The 23,687-nt window shown below is 49.3% G+C and overlaps 1 protein-coding gene across 1 annotated transcript in view; it reads left to right on the forward strand.

The window, feature by feature from the left end:
- Nucleotides 1-23,687, forward strand: part of pik3c2b (phosphatidylinositol-4-phosphate 3-kinase, catalytic subunit type 2 beta) — a 195,552-nt gene that overhangs the window by 129,321 nt on the left and 42,544 nt on the right. The window contains exons 16-18 of the mRNA XM_038819586.1: nt 6,842-7,030; nt 15,450-15,543; nt 16,962-17,056. Coding sequence (XP_038675514.1) covers nt 6,842-7,030; nt 15,450-15,543; nt 16,962-17,056 — 378 coding nt within the window. The remainder of the gene's footprint in view (nt 1-6,841; nt 7,031-15,449; nt 15,544-16,961; nt 17,057-23,687) is intronic.

Raw genomic sequence — 23,687 nt, forward strand, 5'->3', positions numbered from 1 at the left:
GGGTCCCTCGCCGTGGTCTCCACCTGTTTATTTTCATGTATTAAACACCCAATTGTAACGGGAAACTGGGTGAATAGTAGAAAGACTTTCATTTCTGTAGCACTTTCCATGCCGCCAACACGCCTCCACAGGGCTTTGCAACAAATAAGGTCGTTTTGAAGTGTAGTCACTGTTGCAATGCAGGAATAATGGGAAGCGGCATGGGGCAGCAAAGGTAGAGTAGGATCAAGTGTTCATAGATTCACCAGCCGGTCCTATCTTCCATAGTTCCCCAAACTGGTAGTCCACACCTTCCGAGCTGGCATAGGGCAGCAGTACTCATTGAAGCTCAACTCCAGCCTGTGCACATGCTTGGCATGAGGAAAGTAAAAGCAGGGCGGCTGGAAATAAGATATTTGAAGTAATTTTTAAGTTATACTGCAGAGATCTTTAGAAACAATATCGGAAAGACAAAGAGAGGGCAAATAAAGCAAAGAGCTGTTCCAAACGGAGAAATAACCTTGACCAAATTAGAATTCCTGCACAAGAATGTCAATATGCTGAAGATTGTTTTGCCGATATCCACAAGGGAAGTGAAGGAATATTTTCTTCATGCTGAAGAATCGTTGACTTATTTGTGGAACAGACTGCCACCTAGTGTAGTCGACGACTTTGGCTGGGCTACAGGGACCTGAAATAAACTCCCATTCAACATAGAGCTGAATAATAGGGACATGGGGCTGGATTCCCGTTCCTTTTTTATATAAATTTAGAGTACCCAATTCATTATTTCCAATTAAGGGGCAATTTAGCGTGGCAAATTCACCTAGCCGGCACATCTTTGGGTTGTGGGGGTGAGGCTCACGCAGACACGGGGAGAATGTGCAAACTCCACCCGGTCAGTGACCCAGAGCTGGGATCGAACCTGGGATCTGGATTCTCCGCAGCCTGAAGCTAAGTGCGAACGTCAACGGAGGAACCGTGGAATTCCACGTCAGAAGAATCGGCCACACCCGCACCGATTCCGCTACCGGTGAGGGGCTCGCACCGGCGCCGCCTGAAACACCCACGGAACACACAGAAAACGGTCCGGGAATCACCGGGTCCGTGATGTACACGCGCAGAGCTGACGAGCTGCAGCCTTCCATACGCTTACACCCCATACACACACAACAATCGCACCCAAAACGATGGTGCCGATTGTGCTGGACCGCATCCCTATCCCGCCCGACCCCACAGCCCACCTCCTGGCCACCCCCACCACTCCACCCCCACCCCCCCAGCCCTGGCAGAAGGCAACCCTGGCCAGCGACACGACTGTCGGCGAAGTATGGCGGTGCTGGACACTGTCCTCCGTACGCCCTCTCTCTGTCTCTCTCCGCAGCCACCATGCCAGATTCACAACTGTTGAGAACACGCGTGTGGACTGCGCCGTCGGGAACTCGGCCCATCGGAGGCGGAGCATCGCGGGTCGGCCCGATAATGAGATGCGAACGTGGTTGCAACAATGCGCGGCGCAATGACGGCAATTTGGAGGGGGCGGAGCATCGTGACTCGGCATCAAACCGGCGCCTGTCGCGATTTCGGCGTCGGGAGCTATTCTCTGCCCAGTCGCCGTTCCTGACTTTGCCGTCGGCCAATGGAGAATCCGCCCATGAGCTTTGAGTTATGGGAGAGATGAGAATTCAGAGCAGGGAAGGTAATGATCAGATCAGGAGACTGGGGTGTCATAACCGGCTCAATGTGACATTTTATTTTGTTTATGCATATTTGGTTTCTGATAAATGTGCATGTGCACATGTAGCGGGTTAATTAAAACCTTGTTTATTTCTTTCCCTTTCTTTTACCCCCTGACCTCGTCTGTTCATGCAGCTTCCCTGGTCAGTTGGACAGCTGGGACCTCCCCCCACATCATGGCCAGCACAAACACAGCCACTTAACTGGACTGTGGGAGGTGCAGCTTAATTGACATCTGCTTGTGGATCGTGTTTTTCTCATAGGCTGCATTTCCATTCTCTTTCACCCTGACTGACCAAACGCCCCTTCAATCTCCCGAATGTAGCGCGTTTGACTCGTCTTTAGTTTATCTCTTTTCCGTTAGAAGTAAAAATATTTTTTGATTTAATTTGTGCTTGGGGACCTGAGCTATTATGCAAAGGCTGCATTTGTTAACCATTCCACGTTGCCATGACAACATCCGAGAGCATTAAGACCCAGTTGCATAATTGGAGTGATGCATAGGTCAGCTAGGTGCAGTGTCAAGTTCTCTTCCCTCCAGGCATGGGTTTTAATGACAATATGGCAGCTTTTCATGGTGATTTTTAAAAAAAACTAAAACCCTCCGATTTGTTTAATTCAAATTTGCAACTTGCTATAGTGAGATTTGAACACTCAATCTCTGGGTGCTAGCCGACTACATTAACCACAACACTGCCTCTGCAAAATATATATTTTTTAATTCCCTTCTTAGATTTCACCAGTAGCTTTTCCCCACCACTAGCCCTTAACCCTCCCTCATGGCAGATATCGTGGTCTGGTTGAGAGAGTGGGCACAGGGCATAGTGTTTCCTTTTGTCTACCAGTGCCTCTGATGGTTCAGCTGCTAGAAGGTACTTGAAGTTACATAAATTTCTGGTTAATGTAACACTAATCCTGCTTTAACACTCGCAATAATTAGTAGCAAAGCCTTCAGAAAAAATTAGCTAAATATTAATGATTCATAGTATTCCGTGATCACTGAATTGACTAAACTTGGCTGATCACTAAACCAGTGGTTTAGCACAGGGCTAAATTGCTGGCTTTGAAAGCAGACCAAGGCAGGCCAGCAGCACGGTTCGATTCCCGTACCAGCCTCCCCGAACAGGCGGCGGAATGTGGCGACTTAGGGGTTTTTCACAGTAACTTCATTGAAGCCTAATTGTGACAATAAGCGATTTTCATTTCATTTCAATTGAAAGAAAAGTCACATGAATCATTAAAGAGGGGATGATAGACAAGGTCAGATTAACGTCATAAGAAAAAGCATCATAGAAAATATTGTCTTCCCTAAATAACTGGTTTCCATCTTTGAAGCGATCCCTCTATACACCCCCCCCCCCCCCCTTCCCCCCCCACCCACCCCCGCCGAGCCTATCTCTCAAATCATTCAGCCATACTCCTCTCAATTCTGGCCTCTTCATATCCACGATTTTAATCGTTCCAACATTTCCTGCTGGAAATTCAGCTGCCAAGGCATTGGAATTAATTCTTCGTTAAAATCTCTCGGCCTCTCTACCTCTCTCTCTCCTCCTTCTCAAACTCTCTTTAAGTCCACTTCTTTGACCAATTTTTTGGTCACCTGCCCTAATATGTCCTCGTGTGCTGCTCCCTGCACTGTATAAACACAAGTTGCTATGATTGAATCAATAGCCGTAGAATGTTTTTAAGTTATGAATCCAGTTGAAGAATGCTCATTCTGAATTACATACAGTGGGCAGGTTTGTTATCTTTTTTTAATAAACAATTTTATTGAGGTAGTTTTTGGCTTTATAAACAGTTACAGACATCAACAGAAAGAAAGGAAAAATATGCAAACATCCACGTACTTTCAATACTTCCATCGTAACATACTGCACAAGCACGCTCCTCTCCCACCGGTACTACCCGCCATATTTTCCCTCGTACTCTACTCTACACAACCCCCCCCCCCCCCAACCCCCTGCTGACGCTCACTCTCCCGCAAAGAAGTCAATAAATGGTTGCCACCTCCGGGCGAACCCCTGCACAGATTCCCTCAAGGCGAACTTAATTTTTTCCATACCCAGGAAACTCGACATGTCCGCAAGCCACCACTCCGTCTTCGGGGGCTTTGAGTCCCTCCACGCCAATAGTATTCGTCGCCGGGCTATCGGGGAAGCAAAGGCCAAAACATCGGCCTCTTTCTCCCCCTGGACGCCCGGGTCTTCCGAAACCCCAAAAATTGCCACCCCTGGACTCATCACCACCCTTGTTTTTAGTACCCGGGACATGACCCCCGCAAATCCCTCCCAGTACCCCCTCAGCTTAGGGCATGCCCAAAACATGTGAACATGGTTCTCTGGTCCTCCCGCGCACCTAGCGCATTTGTCCTCTATCCCGAAGAATTTGCTCATCCGAGCCACCGTCATATGGGCCCGGTGAATGACCTTAAATTGAATCAGCCCGAGCCTAGCACATGTCGCGGTCAAATTTACCCTACTCAGGGCCTCTGCCCACAGCCTATCCTCCATTTTCCCGCCTAGCTCCTTCTCCCATTTAAGTTTCAGTTCCTCTGTCTGGTACCCTTCCTCCCTCATGAGCACCTTATAAATACCCGAGACTCTACCCTCCCCTTCTTCCCTCCTAGAGACTATTCTGTCTAGGATCCCCATTGGTGGGAGGCGTGGGAAAGATGGGACCTGTCTACGAACAAAGTCCCGCAACTGTAGGTACCTAAAATCATTTCCCCTTACCAACCCAAATTTCTCCTCCAAGCTCCTCAAACTCGCAAAGCTCCCTTCCAGGAACATATCACCCACCCTTCCCGCCCCCGCCTGCCGCCATACTCTGAACCCCCATCCATACTCCCGGGGGCAAACCGATGGTTGTCGCAGATTGGCGCCCAGACAGACGCTCCCATCTCCCCTACATGCCTCCTCCACTGGCCCCATATCCGCAGGGTCGCCACCACTACCGGGCTGGGGGTGTACTTGGCCGGCGGCAGCGGTAGAGGAGTCGTGACCAGGGCTGCCAAGTTGGAGCCCCTGCACGAAGCCGCCTCCACCCGCCCCCAAATAGACCCCGTACCCACCATCCACTTCCTTATCATAGCGATGTTGGCCGCCCAGTAATAATTAATCAGACTCGGCAAAGCCAGCCCTCCCTCGCTGCGGTTCCTCTCCAACATCGCCTTCTTCACCCGCGGGGATTTTCCCGCCCAGACAAAGCTCATGATCATCCTGTTAACTCTTTTGAAGAAGGACTGTGGGATAAAGATCGGGAGGCACTGAAAAATAAACAAAAATCGAGGGAGGATTGTCATCTTTACAGTCTGCACCCTCCCTGCCAGCGACAGCGGGAGTGCATCCCATCTCCGAAACTCTCCCTTCATTTGCTCCACCACCCTGGCCAAATTTAACTTATGCAGCCTGCCCCAGTCTCGTGCCACCTGGATTCCCAAATACCGGAAATTTTCCTCAACCAGCCTAAACGGTAGCCCTCTCAATCTGTTCTCCTGGCCCCTTGCCTGGACCACAAACATTTCACTCTTGGCCGTATTTAATTTGTATCCTGAGAACTGGCCGAACTTCCTCAGCATTCCCAGTATACTTCCCATCCCGGCCACTGGGTCTGACAGGTACAGGAGCAGGTCGTCTGCATAAAGAGAGACCCTATGTTCTACCCCGCCCCTCACCATCCCCTTCCATCCCTCTGCGGCTCTCAGCGCAATCGCCAGCGGCTCTATGGCCAGCGCAAACAGCAGCAGGGAGAGCGGGCAGCCCTGTCTGGTCCCTCGGTACAACCTAAAGTACTCCGACACTTCTCTGTTAGTCCTGACGCTGGTCCTCGGGGCCTGATATAATAATTTGATCCAATCCACCAATCCCTCCCCGAACCCAAACCGTCCGAGCACCTCCCATAGATAGTCCCACTCCACCCGGTCAAAGGCTTTCTCGGCGTCCATTGCCACCACTACCTCCACCTCCCTACCCACCGGGGGCATCATTATCACATTAAGCAGGTTTGTTATCTTTATTTTTTTCCGCAAAGGGAAAAGGTGTGGCGGTGACCTCACACCCTGTAAAACAGAATGAGAAGTTTATTTAGGTGGGGTCTGTGGGGTTACGGGCATTGGGTGGGGCATGAGCCTAGGTAGGGTTCTCTTTCGGATTATTGGTGCATACTCGATGGGCTGAATGGCCTCCTTCTGCACTATAGGGATTCTATGGTTAAGGGTGTTTCTCAATGCAACCAAAATGGTGATCTGCTCAAAGCCTCCGCAAACACTCTGCTGACGACACACATGGCGCAGAGCCAGCAAGGATGTAGTCCCAGATACCAAACCGGGTTTAACCCACAACTGGGTGACCTCAGTCAGACTGAAAACACGGATGCGAATAGTGCTCATAGCCCCCTTAAAATAAGAATTAGGAGAGAAGAGAAGGAGGAGTTGACGAAAACAGCCAGAGTAAGGAGCACCTGATTGTTATCTTTGAAACCAGCAGGAAAATGCATGGATCAGAGAGTCTGCTGCCATTCACTGCCCAGGTTCCAGGCAGGATGGGTGATTATTCCTGAGTGGAACCAGAGGGCTGCCAGTATGCATGGAATTGTACCTCAGGATGAATTGTCAACTTTGACAGAGGGATGGGCTGGAAAAGGTAAATTTGTCAATCGCTGCAGTGAGGGCAAAGCAAGTTAGTTCTATTTATGTAGGCTGGAACTCGTTCGATTCAAATGGACTTTGTGTTGACACCAGAGTACAAGTTTTCTATAATTAGGTTCTGACGCATTACTGTTTCTCAGGGCAGCCTTAAGCCCTTTGACTGCTGCCCGCAATGCCCTTATGTGTAGCCTTGTGCGACATGGATTCAAATTAGTGCCTTTAGCGTAACCCATGTTATACAGTGTTCAGCAACAAACCTGACCTTCGCTAACAGAATGGAGCAAGAGTGTCTCGGGAGTTGCTCCCCTTCTCTGGTTACTTTGATGTCCTCTACAGCCAGATGGTTTTGCACAGTAATGGTGTCACTGTGACATAGGTGTCTGGTGCTGACTGATGACCACCCTCCGTTTCTCTTGACCAACCCCCCCCCCCCCCCCCCCCCCCCCCCCCCTTTTTACCACCACCACCAATTCTCTGCAGGCTGACAGAAGCCGACAAGAAACTCTTGTGGGAGAAGCGATATTATTGTCATGCAGAATGCAGCTGCCTGCCTCTGGTGCTCGCCAGTGCCCCCAGCTGGGAGTGGGCCTGCCTGCCCGATATCTACACCCTCCTCAAACAATGGAAATGTCTCAGCCATCTGGATGCATTGGGTCTGCTCCATGCTACGTAAGTACTGCACCAGCATGAGTATATTAAGCTAATGGCTCCTTTCCCACAGCGCCATGGTAGGCCAATTGCTTTTAAAAGGAAGTTGTCGATGGCCATTTGACCGACTTACGTCATCTGTCCACTATCATTATCAAAACACAAAAAATGGCTGGCATATATGTAGCATTGGGCAACACGGTAGCATTGTGGATAGCATAATTGCTTCACAGCTCCAGGGTCCCAGGTTCGATTCCGGCTTGGGTCACTGTCTGTGCGGAGTCTGCACACCCTCCCCGTGTGTGCGTGGGTTTCCTCTGGGTGCTCCGGTTTCCTCCCACAGTCCGAAGATGTGCAGGTTAGGTGGATTGGCCATGATAAATTGCCCTTAGTGTTGGGTGGGGGTTACTGGGTTATGGGGATAGGGTGGAGGTGTTGACCTTGGGTCGGGTGCTCTTTCCAAGAGCCGGTGCAGACTCGATGGGCCGAATGGCCTCCTTCACTGTTAGTTCTGGGATCTGTGATCTTGCAGAATCACTAGAATGTCCTAAGGCCCAGTACAATCCATGAAGCATTTTTTAAAGTGTAGTTTCAGTTGTGATATTGGAAAATGGGAACTGGTTCCACACAGCCAGCTCCTACCAATAGCAATTTGACACTGTCCAGTAATCTGTTTTTTTTTAATGTTGATTGAGGAATTAATTTTGGCCTCAACACCTGGGATAACTCCCCTGCTAATTTTCAAAATATTGGCGCATCACCCTCAGGTGGTTTTACGTCTCACCGAAAATGCAGCACCTCCAACAGTGCAGCCCTCTCTCAGTACTGCATTGGTGTCATGATCCAGCAGGTGGTAAATGCCCTGTGAGCAGGAAAACGTGACAAGTGATCACAACTGTTTTCTATTTGTATACTGCTACAAGAAAATACATGTATTAAAGTCAGGAGCCATAAATTTCAGTAACACTTTTCAAGATTTTAAATATTAAAATTAAAACATTTATTAGCAAAATAAAAGAAAACTTAAACACACAGGATTACACTTACATAGTTCACAGCATATCCCCACAAGTTTCTTACTTGGTTAGACTCACAAATACCCCTTTAGGCAACGGTCTTTATAGATATTTAATCATGAATCTATAAAAGTCCATTAATATTACCACAATGCACAAACCACTGCTGTTTTAGGTAAGATATCACCCCTCCCACTTGGCTGTCGAAATTCAAGACTTTAAACCGAAACCCTGCTTTCTGGAACAACTAGACATTTTTCACGGGTGACTGAAGGCCATCCACTACTTCCTCACAGTTCTGCCTAAGCACAGAGACTCTCTTCAGGAGATATTACATGACCACATCTCAACAAAGCTCCCAACCCCTCTTTAAATATGTTTTCTCTTTAATCTTTTCCTATTCTCCTTGTCCTTTTCTGAAATGTACCTTTTCCAGGATCTGAAATCATTTTTGGAATTATAATAATCTTTATTATTGTCACAGGTAGGCTTACATTAACACTGCAGTGAAGTTACTGTGAAACGCCCCTAGCCACCACACTCCGGCGCCTGTTCGGGTACACTGAGGGAGAATTCAGCACGTCCAATTCACCTAACAAGCATGTCTTTCGGGATTTATGGGAGGAATCCAGAGCACCTGGAGGAAACCCAGGCATATACAATGGAGAGAACGTGCAGACTCCGCACACACAATGACCCAAGTGGGAATCGAACCAGGGGACCCTGCCATTGTGAAGCAACTGCTAACCACTGTGCTACCGTGCTCTTTAAGTTCTCTTTGTGGCCACTACATTCCGCTAACGTAGCACTTAATAACTTTGCCTCATTTATATAAAACATTTTATTGAAACATTTGTGATTTTGTAACAATCACAGAAGAAACAGTGTCCATACAAATGCAAACATAGTGCAAAGGCCGTCTTCCTCCTTCACAGGTCCCACCTTTCTTACACCCTAATGTAAACAAAACTAACCCCCCACCTCTGCTGACAGTTAATTTTCTCTAAAGAAGTCGATGAATGGTTGCCACCTCCGGACGAGGTGACCCGCTCAGAGCGAACTTGATTTTCTCCAGACAGAGAAAGCTAGCCATGTCCGATAGCCAGGTCTCCGACTTCGGGGGCTTTGAGTCCCTTCAAGCTAATAGTATCCGTCTCCGGGCTACCAGGGAGGCAAAGGCCAGAACATCTGCCTTTTTCTCCTCCTGGACTCCCGGATCTCCCGACACTCCGAGAATCGCCATCTCTGGATTCGGTGCCACCCTTGTTTTTAACACCGTGGATATGACGTCAGCAAACCCTGCCAGAATCCCCTAAGCTTCGGGCATGCCCAGATATGAACATGGTTTGCTGGTCCTCCCGCACACCTTGCAACCTGTCTTCTATCCCAAAGAGCCTGCTCATCCGGGCCACTGTCATGTGTGCCCCCGGTGAACGACCTTAAATTGTATCAGGCTGAGCCTGGCACATGATGTGGACGCGTTGACTCTACTCAACGCATCCGCCCAGAGACCATCCTCTATCTCTCCTCCCAACTCCTCTCAGCATTTGTGTTTCAGCTCCTCGGTCTGCGTTTCCTCTGACCCCATGAGTTCTTTATAAATGTCCAAAACCTTCCCCTCTCCCACCCATACTCTGGAAACTACCCTGTCCTGTATTCCCCTTGCCGGTAGGCGTGGGAATGTTGAGACCTGCCTACGTAGGACGTTCCACGCCTGCAGGTACCTAAACTCATTCCCTCCCATCAATTCAAATTTCTCCTCCAACTCCCTCAGGCTGGGAAAGCTCCCCTCTATGAACATATCTCTCACCCTCTCGATCCCTTCTCTTTGCCATCTTCGAAACCCTCCATCCAGCCTCCCCGGGGAAAACTGATGATTATTGCAGATTGGAGACCAGATCGATGCTCCCTCTGCTCCCACATGTTTCTTCCATTACCCCCAGACTCTCGGGGCCACCACCACCACGGGGCTGGTGGAGTACTGTGCCGGCGGGAACGGCAGATGTGCCGTTACCAATGCCCCCAACCCCGTGCCCTTACATGATGCCGCCTCTACTCACTCCCACACCGACCAAACCCCCCCCTCCATCTCCCTTCTCCTCCCCCCCCCCCCCCCCCCCCCCCCACACTTTCTAATCATGGCTATATTAGCCGCCCAATAGTAATTGCTAACGTTCGGCAGCGCCAGCCCGCCCTTCCCCCTGCTACGCTCCAGCATCCCCTTTTTTTGCTCGCGGGGTTTTGCCCGCCCATACAAAGCCAGTGATCACCGTTTTAAAAAGGCCCATGGAATAAAGATGGGGAGACACTGAAAAACAAACCGGAATCTCGGGAGGACCGTCACTTTCACTGTCCGTACCCTCCCAGCCAGTGATAGCGGGAGCATGTCCCACCTTTGGAAGTCTTCCTTCATTTGGTCCACCAGTCGGGTCAAATTTAGCTTATGTAGCCATTCACGTTCCCATGCCACCTGAATGCCTAGATATCCTCATAATTTCTCCCATCTCCTCTATTGGGTCAGAAACATATAGGAGCAGGTTATCTGCGTATAACAAGACTCTGTGTTCCACCCCTCCCTGAACCAGCCCCTTGAGGCTCTCCGTGCAATTGCCAGCGGCTCTATGGCCTACGCAAACAGCAGTGAGGAGTGGGGCCATCCCTGCCTCGTCCCCCGGTGCAGCCTAAAATAGCCCGATGTCAACCTGTTCGTCCGTACACTCGCCACAGGCGCCTGCTACAGCAGCCTAACCCAGTCAATGAAGCCCCATCCAAACTCAAACCGCCCCAGCACCTCCCACAGATAGGTCCATTCCACCCAATCAAATGCCTTCTCCGCGTCCATTCCGAACACTACTTCTACGTCCCTACCCTCTGGGGGCATCATGATCGCATTCAACAGTCTTCTAATGTTGGCCGCCAACTGCCTGCCCTTAACAAATCCCGTCTGGTCCTCCTCAATCACATCCGGAACGCAGTCTTCGATCCTAGAGGACAAGATTTTGGCCAACAGTTTGCCGTCTGGATATAGTAGGGAGATCGGCCTGTAGGACACGCATAGCTCTGGGTACTTATCCAGCTTCAAGATCAGTGAGATAGTGGCCTGTGACATCGCCGGGGGAAGCCCCCCTCTCTCCCTTGCCTCATTAAATGTCCTCATTATCAGCGACCCCAGCATCCCAGAGAACCTTTTGGAGAACTCCATTGGGTACCCGTCTGGTCCCGGGGCTTTACCCGACTGCCTGGCCTTCAGCCCTTCTGCTATTTCTTCAATCCCAATCGGGGCCCCAGCCCTTCTACCAGCCCTTCCTCCACCCTCGGGAACCTCAGCCCCCCCTAAGAATTGCCTCATCCCTTCCGGCCCAGCTGGGGGTCCCGACTCATACAGCCTGCTATAAAAGTCCTTGAACCCCCTGTTAACCCCTGCTGAATCTCCTACCAAGTTCCCGTCTCTGTTCTTCACTTTTCCAATCTCCCTGGCTGCCTCCCTCTTTCTGAGCCTCTGTGCAAGCATTCTGCTGGCCTTCTCTCCATATTCATATATCCCCCCCCCCCCCCCCCTCCGCCTTCTCAAGATGCTCCACCACCTTCCCTGTAGTTATCAAGCCAAACTCCGCCTGTAGCCTCCGCCCAGCCTCTGGGGTCTCCGCATATCTCCTGTCGACCTGATGTATTTCCCGTATCAGTCGATCAGTCTCTGCTCTGTCTGCTTCTCTCTGTGGGCCTGTATCAAGATCAGCTCCCCTCTAACCACTGCCTTCATCGCCTCCCAGACCATTGCAGCCGAGACTTCCCCTGTGTCATTAACTTCCAGATAGTTCTGGATGCATTTTCTCACTTGCCTGCACACCTCCTCATCCGCTAACAGCCCAACATCCAATCTCCAATGCGGGCGCTGGCCACCCTCCTTGCTCACCTGTAAGTCCACCCAGTGCAGGGCATGATCCGAGACCGTGATCGCTGAGTACTCAATGTCCACTACCCCTGTTAGTAAAGCCCTGTTCAAGATGAAAAAGTCGATCCGGGAGTACACTTTATGTACGTGTAAGTAGAAAGAGAACTCCTTCACTCCCCAAGCCACCCAAACCTCCATGGGTCCACTCCCCCCATCTGCTCCATAAACCCCTTTAGCTCCTTTGCCATTGCTGGAACCCTGCCTGTCCTTGAGCTCGACCGGTCGAGCCTTGGGTCACTCGCACCTCCCCATGACCAGCTTATGCGAGTCCAGGTCCGGGACCTTTCCCAACATCCTCCTCATAAACTCCACATTATCCCAGTTTGGCACGTAAACATTCACGTGTACCACCGGCAGCCCTTCCAGCTTCCCACTAACCATGATGTACCGACCTCCCACTCCGCAACTATTCTTCCTGCCTCGAATGACACTCGTGACCCCTCTAGTCTTAGAGTCCAGCCCCGAATGAAATACCTGCCCAACCCATCCTTTCCTTAGTCTGGTCTGATCGGTTACGCTAAGATGCGTCTCCTGTCGCATTGCCACATCCGCCTTCAATCCCCTCAAATGTGCGAACACGCATGCCCTCTTAACCAGCCCATTTAACCCTCGAACGTGCCATGTGATCAGCCTGGTCGGGAGGCTTCTCGTCCCCCCCCCCCCAGCCCCAGCCCCACACCCCCTCCGCCGATCAGCAATCACCTTTCTTAGGCCAGTCTCCCACCCGCATCCCGCGCACTCCCAGGACCGCTCCCAGGCAGCCTCCGTCCCCGACATCCCTTTTGTCCCCCAGCAACAGTCCCTCCCCTGTCAGCAGAGCAATGCCCCCCCCCTCCTCCCCCAATAACTGCACAGTAAAAACAGCACCCTTCAACAAGCATAACAACTGCTCACCCCCCACTGCGCTTCCGTGAGCCAGCACACCCAGCTATCTTGGTAGTCCCCGCCCATGGCGCCAAACATTTTCCCACCTATTGTCCCCCCCCCCCCTCCCCCGCTCGGACACACATATGCAAGAGAAAACATTCCCAGCCCACTTAGCCGAAACAAACAAAAGGAAAAGAAAAACCCCACATTGAAAATTCACACCTCCTTCCCCCAACAGTATAAATGCAAACTTTAACTTACAAAAATACACAGCAGCTCCAGGATCGATACAGAAGGCATTACAAATGTAGTGCAAAAACAAAAACATTTTTAACGTGAACACTGTAGCAAATTTCAAAGACCTCAGTCCCCTGCCAGCCCTTTCCTTCTGGCAAAGTCCATCGCTTCCTCGGGGACTCAAAATGGAAGTGTTCCTCATAGGTGACCCAAAGACGGGCCGGATACAGCAGTCCAAACTTCACCTTCTTCTTGAAAAGGGTCGACTTTACTTGGTTGAATCCCGGCCTTCTCCTGACTACGTCCGCGTTTAGGTCTTGATAAATGCGCAGGATGCTGTTCTCCCACTTACAGCTCTGTGTCTGCCTGGCCCACCGTAAAATATGCTCCTTATCCAGGTATCTGTGCAATCTCACGACCATCGCCCTCGGGGGGGGGGGGGGGGGGGGGGGGGGGGGGGGTCACGTACATGTGGCATCTTCGCTAGTGCTCTGTGCGCCCTGTCCACCTCCGAGGGTCGGGTGAACGTCCCATTCCCCCATTAGCTTCTCGAGCATACCCGCTATATATGCCCCTGCGTCCGCTCCTACAGACCCCTCCGGGAGACTAACGATCCTCGAGCTCTGCCGGCGAGACCTATTCTCTAGATCCTCCACCTTCTCCTGGAGCCTTTTCTGCTGGTCTCTCAGCATCCCCACCTCCACCCCCATTGCTGTTTGGTGTTCCTCGTGCTCGGTCAGTGCCTTCTCCACTTTCTGGATCGCCTGATCTTGAGCATCCAATCTTTGCTTCCAGCCGAGCAATCAATTCCCTAATCGGGTCCAAGCATTCCTGTTTCTGCTTGGCGAAGTCCTCTTGGATAAACTTCATCAACTGCTCCATTGACCTCTGGGCCGTCGAGCCAGGACTCCGGTCGTCCGCCATGCTTTCTCCCACTGCAGCTTCAACCCAGGCCTTCTCTGTCCGCCTATGTCCTCCTTTGCGAGCACTCCTGGTCCACCTATCCGTGCACTGGTGTGAGACTCCTCCTCACGGTCGCGTCCACTATCGATTTTTCAAGTAAAATCCAAGAAAGAATCGGGGAAAAGGTCCAAAGGTCCGAGACCCGAGTGGCAGTCAACAAAGAGCGGAACAATGTAACCCTTGCCAGGTAGGGTGCGAATCTTAGTTTTTCCCAAATAAAAGCTAGGAACAGGAGTGGACCATTCAGGCCTTAAACCTGTTCCGCTATTCAGTTAGATTCCTGCCTTGATTCCATTTCTCTTAATATCCTTGGCAAACTAGAATCTGTGGGCCTGATTCGCCCCCAAACATTTCAATGTTAATGTGTGGCGGGTGTTTCAGGGAGTTTCCCGTTGGCTCTGCCGGCGAGTTCCTCACCGCTATTCAATGACATTTAGTCACTTTTTTGGGCCCGGGGGTGTTTCTCACCGGTTTAACCCACACTTCGAATTTCTTTCAGCATTGGGGAACTGAACCCGGAGATCGGGCCGCCGTTTTGAAAGGGTGCCCCGATCTCATAGTGAGCTTGTGAGTCCCCCACACCCCCACCCATGGGCAATGTCACCCTCCACACACATGGACACTACCCCACACCCCCCCCAAGTGAGCACTGGGGGTCCCACCTCTTCAGGGCCCCCCAAGCCCCCTTACAGCATCCCCTTCCATCTAGGACCCCCACCCATCGCACTCCCCCACCCTTCAAACCCCCCCCTAATTTTATGTGCATGGCCCTCCTCGCCCCCAGCCCTTGTCAGTGACATACGGGCACCTTGGCAGGTGGCCCGGGAGACCCCCCCCCATCCCGATGCCATTCCGCCTAGTCCATGTTTGTTTGGGCCAGCACTGATCGGCGCCCGGCTGCAGCCTCCCTGGAGAGGCCGAAGAATCAAGGGAGGCCGCTGGACCCTTCGCAGGTAGGCCGTAAGTAGGTTTACGACCTACTTCCGCGAGCGTCATTCGCTCCTGCCCATTTAGGGCGGGGTTCTGACATTTCGTCTCGCGGGACTTTTGAGAATCCCGGGAGGCGCGAGCTTGTCGGGAGGCTCGCTGGAGGCCTTTCCCAGCATTCCCCGGCCGTGTTGCGCTCAAGCGAGAGCCCAATGCCGATGGAGATTCGCGCCCTTTGAATTTTAATTTTGATAAATTCTCAGTTGACTTAACCACCTCTGGCTAAATAATTTCTCTTTACCTACCCTGTCAAAGCCTTTATTGATTTTAAATACTTCTGGTGGATCATCCTTGAATCAGTATACTTGAGGAAACGCAAACCTATTTTACGTAACAAGTACTGACATGCTCAGCTGACAGCAACCAGCCACTATGCTAATGCTGCCCAGTCACTATGCTGATACCTTGCCGTTAACAGATTTCCTGACCAGGAGCTGCGCCATACTGCTGTACAGTGGATGGAGACAATATCTGTGTCAGAGCTGGAGGATTTCCTACCTCAGTTAGTACAAGTGAGTATTGTACATTCACACGACTTGAAGTGTATTTTTATATTTGATCAACTCACCGTGGCAATGCTAGTTTGAGAGGCTGAATGGTCGAAGGTGAATGAGACCGAGTGCAATTTTCAGATGAAGCAAATTTCGAGGCTGAAGGATATTTGGACCAGGGCGTGCAGAAGTAATTTAATTCACATTTTAAAGTAATTTGTTATGTTTTTTGTGCATTCCATTATAAATTCTTGTATCTACATCAGGAAAATGGAAATTATCCATGTATGCTTGTGGCACTGTAATGACACCCTCCAACCAAAGTGAGTGCTGCAGCATCTCCACTGCGGGAGGGGTGTGAAGAGGGCAGTGGGAAGTGAAAGTTGCCATAGTTCCCGAGAACCACAGGCTGCTCTCCCCTTTCCAGAGCGAGGGCTGACTGGTGGTTATTTTACCTGAGGGTCACCACACCCCAGGTGAGGGGCAAGGATAACGTAGACGATATGCTAATGCCCTTTCAGGAAGGAAATCTGCCGTCTTTACCTGGTCTGGCCTGCATGTGACTCCAGATCCACAGCAATGTGGTTGACTCTTAAATGCCCTCAGGAATGGGCAATAAATGATGGCCCAGCCAGCGATGCCCACATCCCATGAACGAAGAAATGAAAAAGCATGCAGGTCACCATCTCCCGTCTAAACAGGGTTGAACAACAAGGCTTGATGAACAATGCTAATGTCCTTTGATTAACAAAAAGCATGCACTATCTATTTAAGATTTAAGTTATTGGTTTCCATGTTGATCCTTCCAATCCCAGACAGATGGTACACGACGTGGTCACCTTCCTGGTGTCTCCTCCTTTGTCGATCTTTCCTTTTACTTTGTACTCAGCAACACTTGGAACAGGTAGCTGTGCCCATCTGCGCAGTAAGTCATAGCCGTAGAGTCATAGAGTTTACAGCATGGAAATAGGCCCTTCGTCACAGCTTGTCCATGCCGCCCAGTTTCTTTCGCTAAGCTAGCGGTCAGACCTCTCGTTTCTCCAAAGGAAAGTAAATGAATTACTTTACAGTTTATTATCTTCACCGTACATCAATGAACCATGCTTTCAAGGGACTATTAACCTGGATTACTGCTTGCCATGGCTAGCTTTGTATCTTTGGTTCAGAGAATGAGACACAGAAATCGGACCTGACTGCAAGGATTGTAGCACATGTGGAAGATCAGTGGCTTTCTGAAATAAAAACAAAGTCCAATAAGCAGAACTTTGGCTTGTCTGCCTTATCACAACTGGCTAGGCAAGAACTGAATATCTGTTCAGTCTGCATATGGACCTTTAACACGTCAGGACTGTAGATGGGCCTCTGCATTCATGACGATATAGCTTCAGAGTACTGGTGCCCGACGTGAGTTATATGTCCTTTGTTTTTTTATCTTGCAGGCCCTGAAGTTTGAGTGCTACCTGGACAGCCCCCTGGTGAGATTTCTGCTGCGGAGAGCCATTTGCGATGTGAAAATCGCCCATTATTTCTACTGGTACATAAACCAAATCATTCTGCCAATTTATACCACTTTGTATAGTTAGTATAAACATAAACATACTTTGTAATTTTAACCCCCAAAAGTGGGTGGATTTGGTTTGTGTCGAGATTAAAAAGCGAAATTTTTTTAAAGAGGAACTGAACCCTCCCACTTCTGGTTTTAGAGGAAGCAGTCAACCAATCCACTCGCAGGAAGTAAGTTTGGCATTTTAACCCGCCTTCATTTTAAAAATGATTCTATTTCAACCGTACTCTCCTGAGTTAGCCCTGGCCTTGTGAAACCCGATAGGTAAAAGAAGGCAAGAAGTTCTGAATCCGTAAGGTAAGTGCCTTATTCCCATCTTTCCGCCTGGAATGTCAGATAAGAAGTAAAAAGCCAGTTGGCATGGGTTGTCCAAACTTGCCTATGAAGAATTGATCTCCTGTTTGAGGCTCTCGAGGGAAACTAATGCCTGTGAATCAAAAAGATGGAAAGAAACTGATGTTGATGTTAAAACAAATCTGCCAGAAATATGCATGTGGAACATATACTTTTTCTGTCATGGGATATGGGTATTGCTGGCAGGGCCAACATTTGTTGCCCTTGAGAAAGTGGTGGTGAGCCTCTTTGCTGAACTGCTGCAGTACATGTGGTGTAGGTACATCCACAGTGCTGCTAGGAAGGGCGTTCCTAGATTTTGACCCAGTGGCAGTGTAGGGACAGCAATATAGCTCCAAGTCAGTGGAGTGTGTGTGGCTGGAAGGACAACTTGAAGAGGCTCTGGGGAGTCGGGAATTGAATTACTTGTCTCCGAATTCCTGGGACTGGATTCTCCGTTTGGGAGACTAAGTCCCCACGCCGGCGTGAAAACGGTGGTCTTTTACGCCAGGAAAACTGGAGCAAAACAGCCTCCGATTCGCCGTATTGCTGAGGGCTAGCAGGGAGGGAGCGTAGAGCTCCCAGCTCTAGCTGCCGATATGGCCGTGAGCATTTCCGGGTCCGTGGCCGTGCATGCGCGGTCGCGCCGTGCTTCATGGCGGACTCAGCCCGTGGACCTGGATTGCAAAAATAGTACCCACCCCCTTCGGCCGCTCGCGCACCCCAGACCGCCCGTCCACAATCCCAATCCCGAATGAAGCCCCCCCTGCCCAAGGATCGGCTCCACCCCGATTGCGGCGGCGCCGAACTTGAGTTTGCAGCCGCCACGCTAAGTTCACGACGGGCGAGACCATGAAAGTCCCACGCCATCGGGAACTCGGCCGGTCGGGGACGGAGCATCGTGGGGCGCATCTCGGGCAATGGCCTGAGGCCGTGGATACGTGCCGCAGCGTACTCTTAGAGTACACCACTTTTCAGCGGGCGGAGCATCGTGAAAGCGGTGCCGCCCCCAATTTTGGTGCCATCGGGGATTCTCCGCCCCCTCGCCGAATGCGATTTCGTCGTCGGGGATCGGAAAATCCAGCCCCTGATCTGTGACCTGCTCTTGTGGCCACAGTATTTATATGTCTGATCCACTTCAGTTTTTGGTCAATAGTAACCCCCCCCCCCCCCCCCCCCCCCCCCACCCCCCCAGGATGTTTATTCAGTGATGGTAATACCATTGAATTTCATGGGAAGATAGTTGGATTCTCTCGTTGGAGATGATCATTGCCTAGCATGTGGATGGCACGAATGTTACTTGCCGCATATCAGCCCAAGCCTGAATTTCTGCGAGGTCTTGATGCATATGAACATAGAGTGCTTTAGCATTGGAAAATTGTGAATGATGCTGAACATTGTGCAACCATAAATGAACATCCCCACCCCTGACTTTATGATGGAGGGAATATCATTGATGAAACAACTGAAGGTGGCTGGGCCTAGGGTACTCCTCTGAGGAACTCTTAAAGTGATGCCCTTGGACATAAACTGTTACAAAAATGCCATTCGTGGGGCAGAGCTAGCACAGATAATGATCCCTACTATTAAATTCAATGTTCTTATTATTTATTTTAAAACAGAATTTGTTATTTGGAAGTGTTTTAGAATCATCTGTTTGCGGCTAGCGATGCGGTTGAGCATTGGATTAGCAATGCGAATGATGGAGAAAGGGGCAAGCTCTGAAAGTATTTCCCACCCTGCACCAGTCCCAGCTCCCCCACTGTATATCTTGAATGCATTGCGGTATAAACAGTGAATGTAAATGGTGTCTGATATCCTGCCAGACCCTTGCATACGTAGATTGATACGAGGCAGCTCCAGCTTCAGAAACTGTGTTTCCTTCCTCGATTGCAGCAGCAGTTGACTCAGCACGTGAGCTGTGTGTTTCACCGAGTAAATGTCTTTGACCTTTGCTCACAGCTGATGCAAATCCCTACTCTCTCTGGGGCCTGCCTGCGCTCTGTCTATCAGCCGGAGCTTTCCTGGAGACTGCCGGTTAAGAGGCTGCCATCAATTAAGGATGTAGCCTGCGACCTGAGAAGTTCAGCAGCCCCACCACTAGAGGTGCCAATGTCGGAGGAGGATTGGAAATGTGTTGCCATTTTGAAGCACCCTCTTTTTTTTTATTTATTTGCCCAAGGGATGTGGGTTTTGCAGGCTACGCCAGCATTTATTTCCCTTTACTAATTGCCCTTTGCAAAGTAATAGTGTGCCGCCATCTTGAACCGTTGCAGTCCAGCTGGTGTAGGTACACCGACTATGCTGTTAGTGAGGGAGCTCCAGGATTTTGACCCGGTGACAGTGAAGGTGATATAGTTCCAAGTCAGGATGCTGAGTGACTTGGAGGGGAACTTGCAGTTGGTGGTATTCCCAGGTATCTGCGGCCCTTGTCCTTCTAGATGATAGAGGTCACGGGTTTGGAAGGTGCTGTCTAAAGAGGTATTAACTAAAATAAAATACGTGATGGGCACAGTCACTGGATCGGTTCTCGTACATCTTTGAACTTGAGATGAAGTCACAGATTCACTGTCGATGAGCTAAAAATACAAAGTATTGACAAAATCCTTTTCTGAGTCAGGCTTGACTTATAACGGCAATTGTGATAAAGCACCAACATTTGAATACGGCTCTGACTTGTGATACTGGATATCGCAAATGTGCACCGACAATATCAATGACCATCTTCGCAATCTACTAGCTGCCAAAGAAGGTATACCTTTAAACGGTCCAAAGATTGCAGTCAAGGGTCGATGATCCGTCAAAAGAGTAAAATGATGTTCATAAAGGTAATGGTGGAACCTTCTTCCACCGGAAATGATGCTGAAAGCATCCTTTTCTAGCTGAGCGCGATTCATTTTTGCGTTAGTGAGAGTGCGTGAAGCAAATGCTGTTAGTCGATCCTCTCCTGAGGACAAGGTGGTGGATTTGGTCCTAAAAGGAACGCTGTCAGACATTCATAAGAAAAATACATACCTGTTTCACAGGAAGACGTGAGTTGACAGTACAGAATGGAGATCTACTGTGGGCAGCACAGTAGCATTGTGAATAGCGCAATTGCTTCACAGCTCCAGGGTCCCAGGTTCGATTCCGGCTTGGGTCACTGTCTGTGCGGAGTCTGCACATCCTCCCCGTGTAAGCGTGGGTTTCCTCCGGGTGCTCCGGTTTCCTCCCACAGTCCAAAGATGTGCAGGTTAGGTAGATTGGCCATGATAAATTACCCTTAGTGTCCAAAATGCCCCTAGTGTTGGGTGGGGTTATGGGGATAGGGTGGAGGTGTTGGCCTTGGGTAGGATGTTCTTTCCAAAAGCCGATGCAGACTCGATGGGCCGAATGGCCTCCCTCTGCATTGTAAATTCTATGAATCCATGTAATTATTCCTCCGTGCTTGCGTAGAAGAGTCCTTGACCAACTGCATAAGGGACATCCTGGTGTTGTGAGGATGAAGGAATTGGCATGCAGTATTTTTGTTGGGGAGGATTAGATGCTCAAATTGAAGACAATGTTGGGCAATGCCAATCATCTGCAAAACTAAGGAACACTCCACCATTGCAACCGTTACATCCGTGGCAATGGCCGATTCAGCCATGGCAGAGAATACACATCGATTATGCTGGTCCACTGAAGGGTCACATGTTCGTGGTGATTGTGGACAGAATTCACGATAATGAAGTCTATGAAGAATGAGCAGACTTTTGGAAAACTAGACAAAATGTTCATAAGATTTGGAACACTGGAGCAGATTGTCAGTGATAATGGTACTTCAACAGTTTACTTCAAAAGAGTTTGAGGACAACTTGATAGGGGACCGGTGTACAGCATATCAGGTCAGCTCTGTATCATTCAGCAGCAAATGGATTGGCTGAACATTTTGTGCAATCATTAAAGCATTCTATCAAAGGGCCAGGAAACATCAAGAACAGTAAACAAATTCGGAATATCTTATCGGAATACTGTACATGCTACCATGCAAAGTTTGCCGGCAGTGCTGTTGTTTAAGAGGAAACTATGAATACAGATTGGCTTATTTACTCCACCCGATACTTCAAGAGATTGCCAAATGACAACAAGCACAAAAGGCTGGGAGGGAGAAAATCTGTGAAAATTTGAGTATTCAACCAGGGAGAGAGAGTGTTGGCTAGGAGTTACACCACCAACGAGAAATGGATACCAGCTATCTAGCAATGGTAGGTCCAATATCGTTCACCATGCAGACGGATGATGGAAGAGTTTGGTGATGTCATGTTAATCAGTTACTTGCTGCATGAAGTCAGTTTGAAGAAACGTCTCAAGAGGTTCTACTTTTAGAAGACATAGACAGTTATACTTTGGAATGGAGACCAGGGAGAGTGACTGACGTGACCATCAATTCACAAGACACGTGATTGGAAGTGAACAGTGGTTTTAATAATCTTACAACAGAGCCTGCCTGCGACGAGATGAACTGGCAGCAGGCTCACGACTGCAGAGCTTTATACTTCCGGTTAGTGGGAGGAGCCACGGGCGGAGCCCAGTACAAACTCCTCATCTCCCCCTATGGGCAGAGCCGCGCAATGGCTCATATACAGAGCCCACAAGGACACAATACATATAATAGAACACAGTGTGAATTACTAGGTTTATAATTCACCACAGTGACAAGTTCAGATTCTGTTTATGAGAACTTCTCAATGCCCAGAGTAACAGATACTGAAATAACAACTCAAGTCGGAGCATCTACGGAAAGGAACGAGGACACGTCTGATGTCGCAAGAAGCCCGAGTTTAAGAAAGTCGAATTCTACCAAAAAGGAATAGATGACCACCACAGAGTCTGCCTTATTGAATTGTATAGGAATAACATACCAAGGGATCGGTTGTACAAATGTTAATTGTTTTTAGTTGCACTAATGAAAGAAAGAGGGACGGATGTTGTGTATCTGGGAATACATTCTTGTTGATTCTGCGGCAAGTGATGTGTAGTAATGTCAGTAGAATGTCTGCACAGGCTTTGAGCAGATCACCATCTTGATTGTATTGTTTTCATAAACCTCTCATCGTGTTTTACAAGAATGAGGGCACCTCCATATCTTTTGTCTTTGTGACAAGAAAGAAATATGACAACTTACCTCCCCCTCCTTTTTTCCCTGAAGTTCCTCTTTGACCTTCCTCGGCAGCTGGTACCAGCATCTGTTTACCAGGTGTTAGTGGCCAGTTACCACTCCGCAGCGAGCTGTCAGCTGTCATCACAATGGTCAGGACTCCTGTAAGTCGGCAGAAAGTTTGGAAAACAAAATGGAAACCTCACCATCAAACCCAAGCCCCATCGCATATGCCGAAGGATTGTGTATCATTCCCTCGTCTCGGGAACTGTCTTGAATGATTACAGTGAGGAAAGATATTTTGGTTCTTTTATGAGCAAATGCTACCTGTTCTTGTTCTGATTTCAGGCCTTGGTTCAAAGCACTGCTCATAAAGAGGAACAAAGTAATTATCATACATTACTGCAAATTAGTCAGATAAGAGTCAGAAACTATGTGGGCAATGAAAGTATTGTTCAAACTCTGAAATGGTGCGTAACTTTACCAAGACGTTTCTGGGAAAAGTAAAACAACTTTTAGCCTTAACCTATCTCCTAATTTGGAAATTCCCCCACCCCAAGGTTCCTCATCTAGTTCCTCATCTAGCTTGGTTTTTTTATTCTTAGCTTGCTCCTCGTTGCTGGCCTCGAACAGGTTTTTGAACAGGCCGACAAACTGCCTCAAAGTATCCAGGAAGACTTCCTCTGACCCTCGGATGGCGTACTTAACCTTCTCCAGGTGGTGATATTCCGAGAGGTCAGCGAGCCAGTCTGCAGCCGTGGGTGGTGCTGCCGATCGCCAACTGAGCAGGATTCTCCGGCGTGCGATTTTATTCCAGATTTATTAAACTGAATTTAGATTACCCTAACTGTCATGGTTTATTTTTTATAAATTTACATTACCCAATTATTTTTTTTTCCAATTAAGGGGCAATTTAGTGTGGCCAATCCACCTACCCTGCACATCTTTGGGTTGTGGGGATGAAACACACGCAGACATGGGGAGAATGTGCAAACTCCACACAGACAGTGACCCGGGGCCGGGATTCGAACCTGGGTCCTCAGCGCTGCAATCCCAGTGCTAACCACTGCGCCACGTGCCGCATGGTTGGCCTTGAATTCCTGTCTCTGGATCTTTAGTCTGTGCCTCTGGATTATTAGCAATTAACAT

The sequence above is a fragment of the Scyliorhinus canicula genome, chromosome 15, assembly GCF_902713615.1.
Source record: "Scyliorhinus canicula chromosome 15, sScyCan1.1, whole genome shotgun sequence".
Taxonomy (NCBI): Eukaryota; Metazoa; Chordata; class Chondrichthyes; order Carcharhiniformes; family Scyliorhinidae; genus Scyliorhinus; species Scyliorhinus canicula.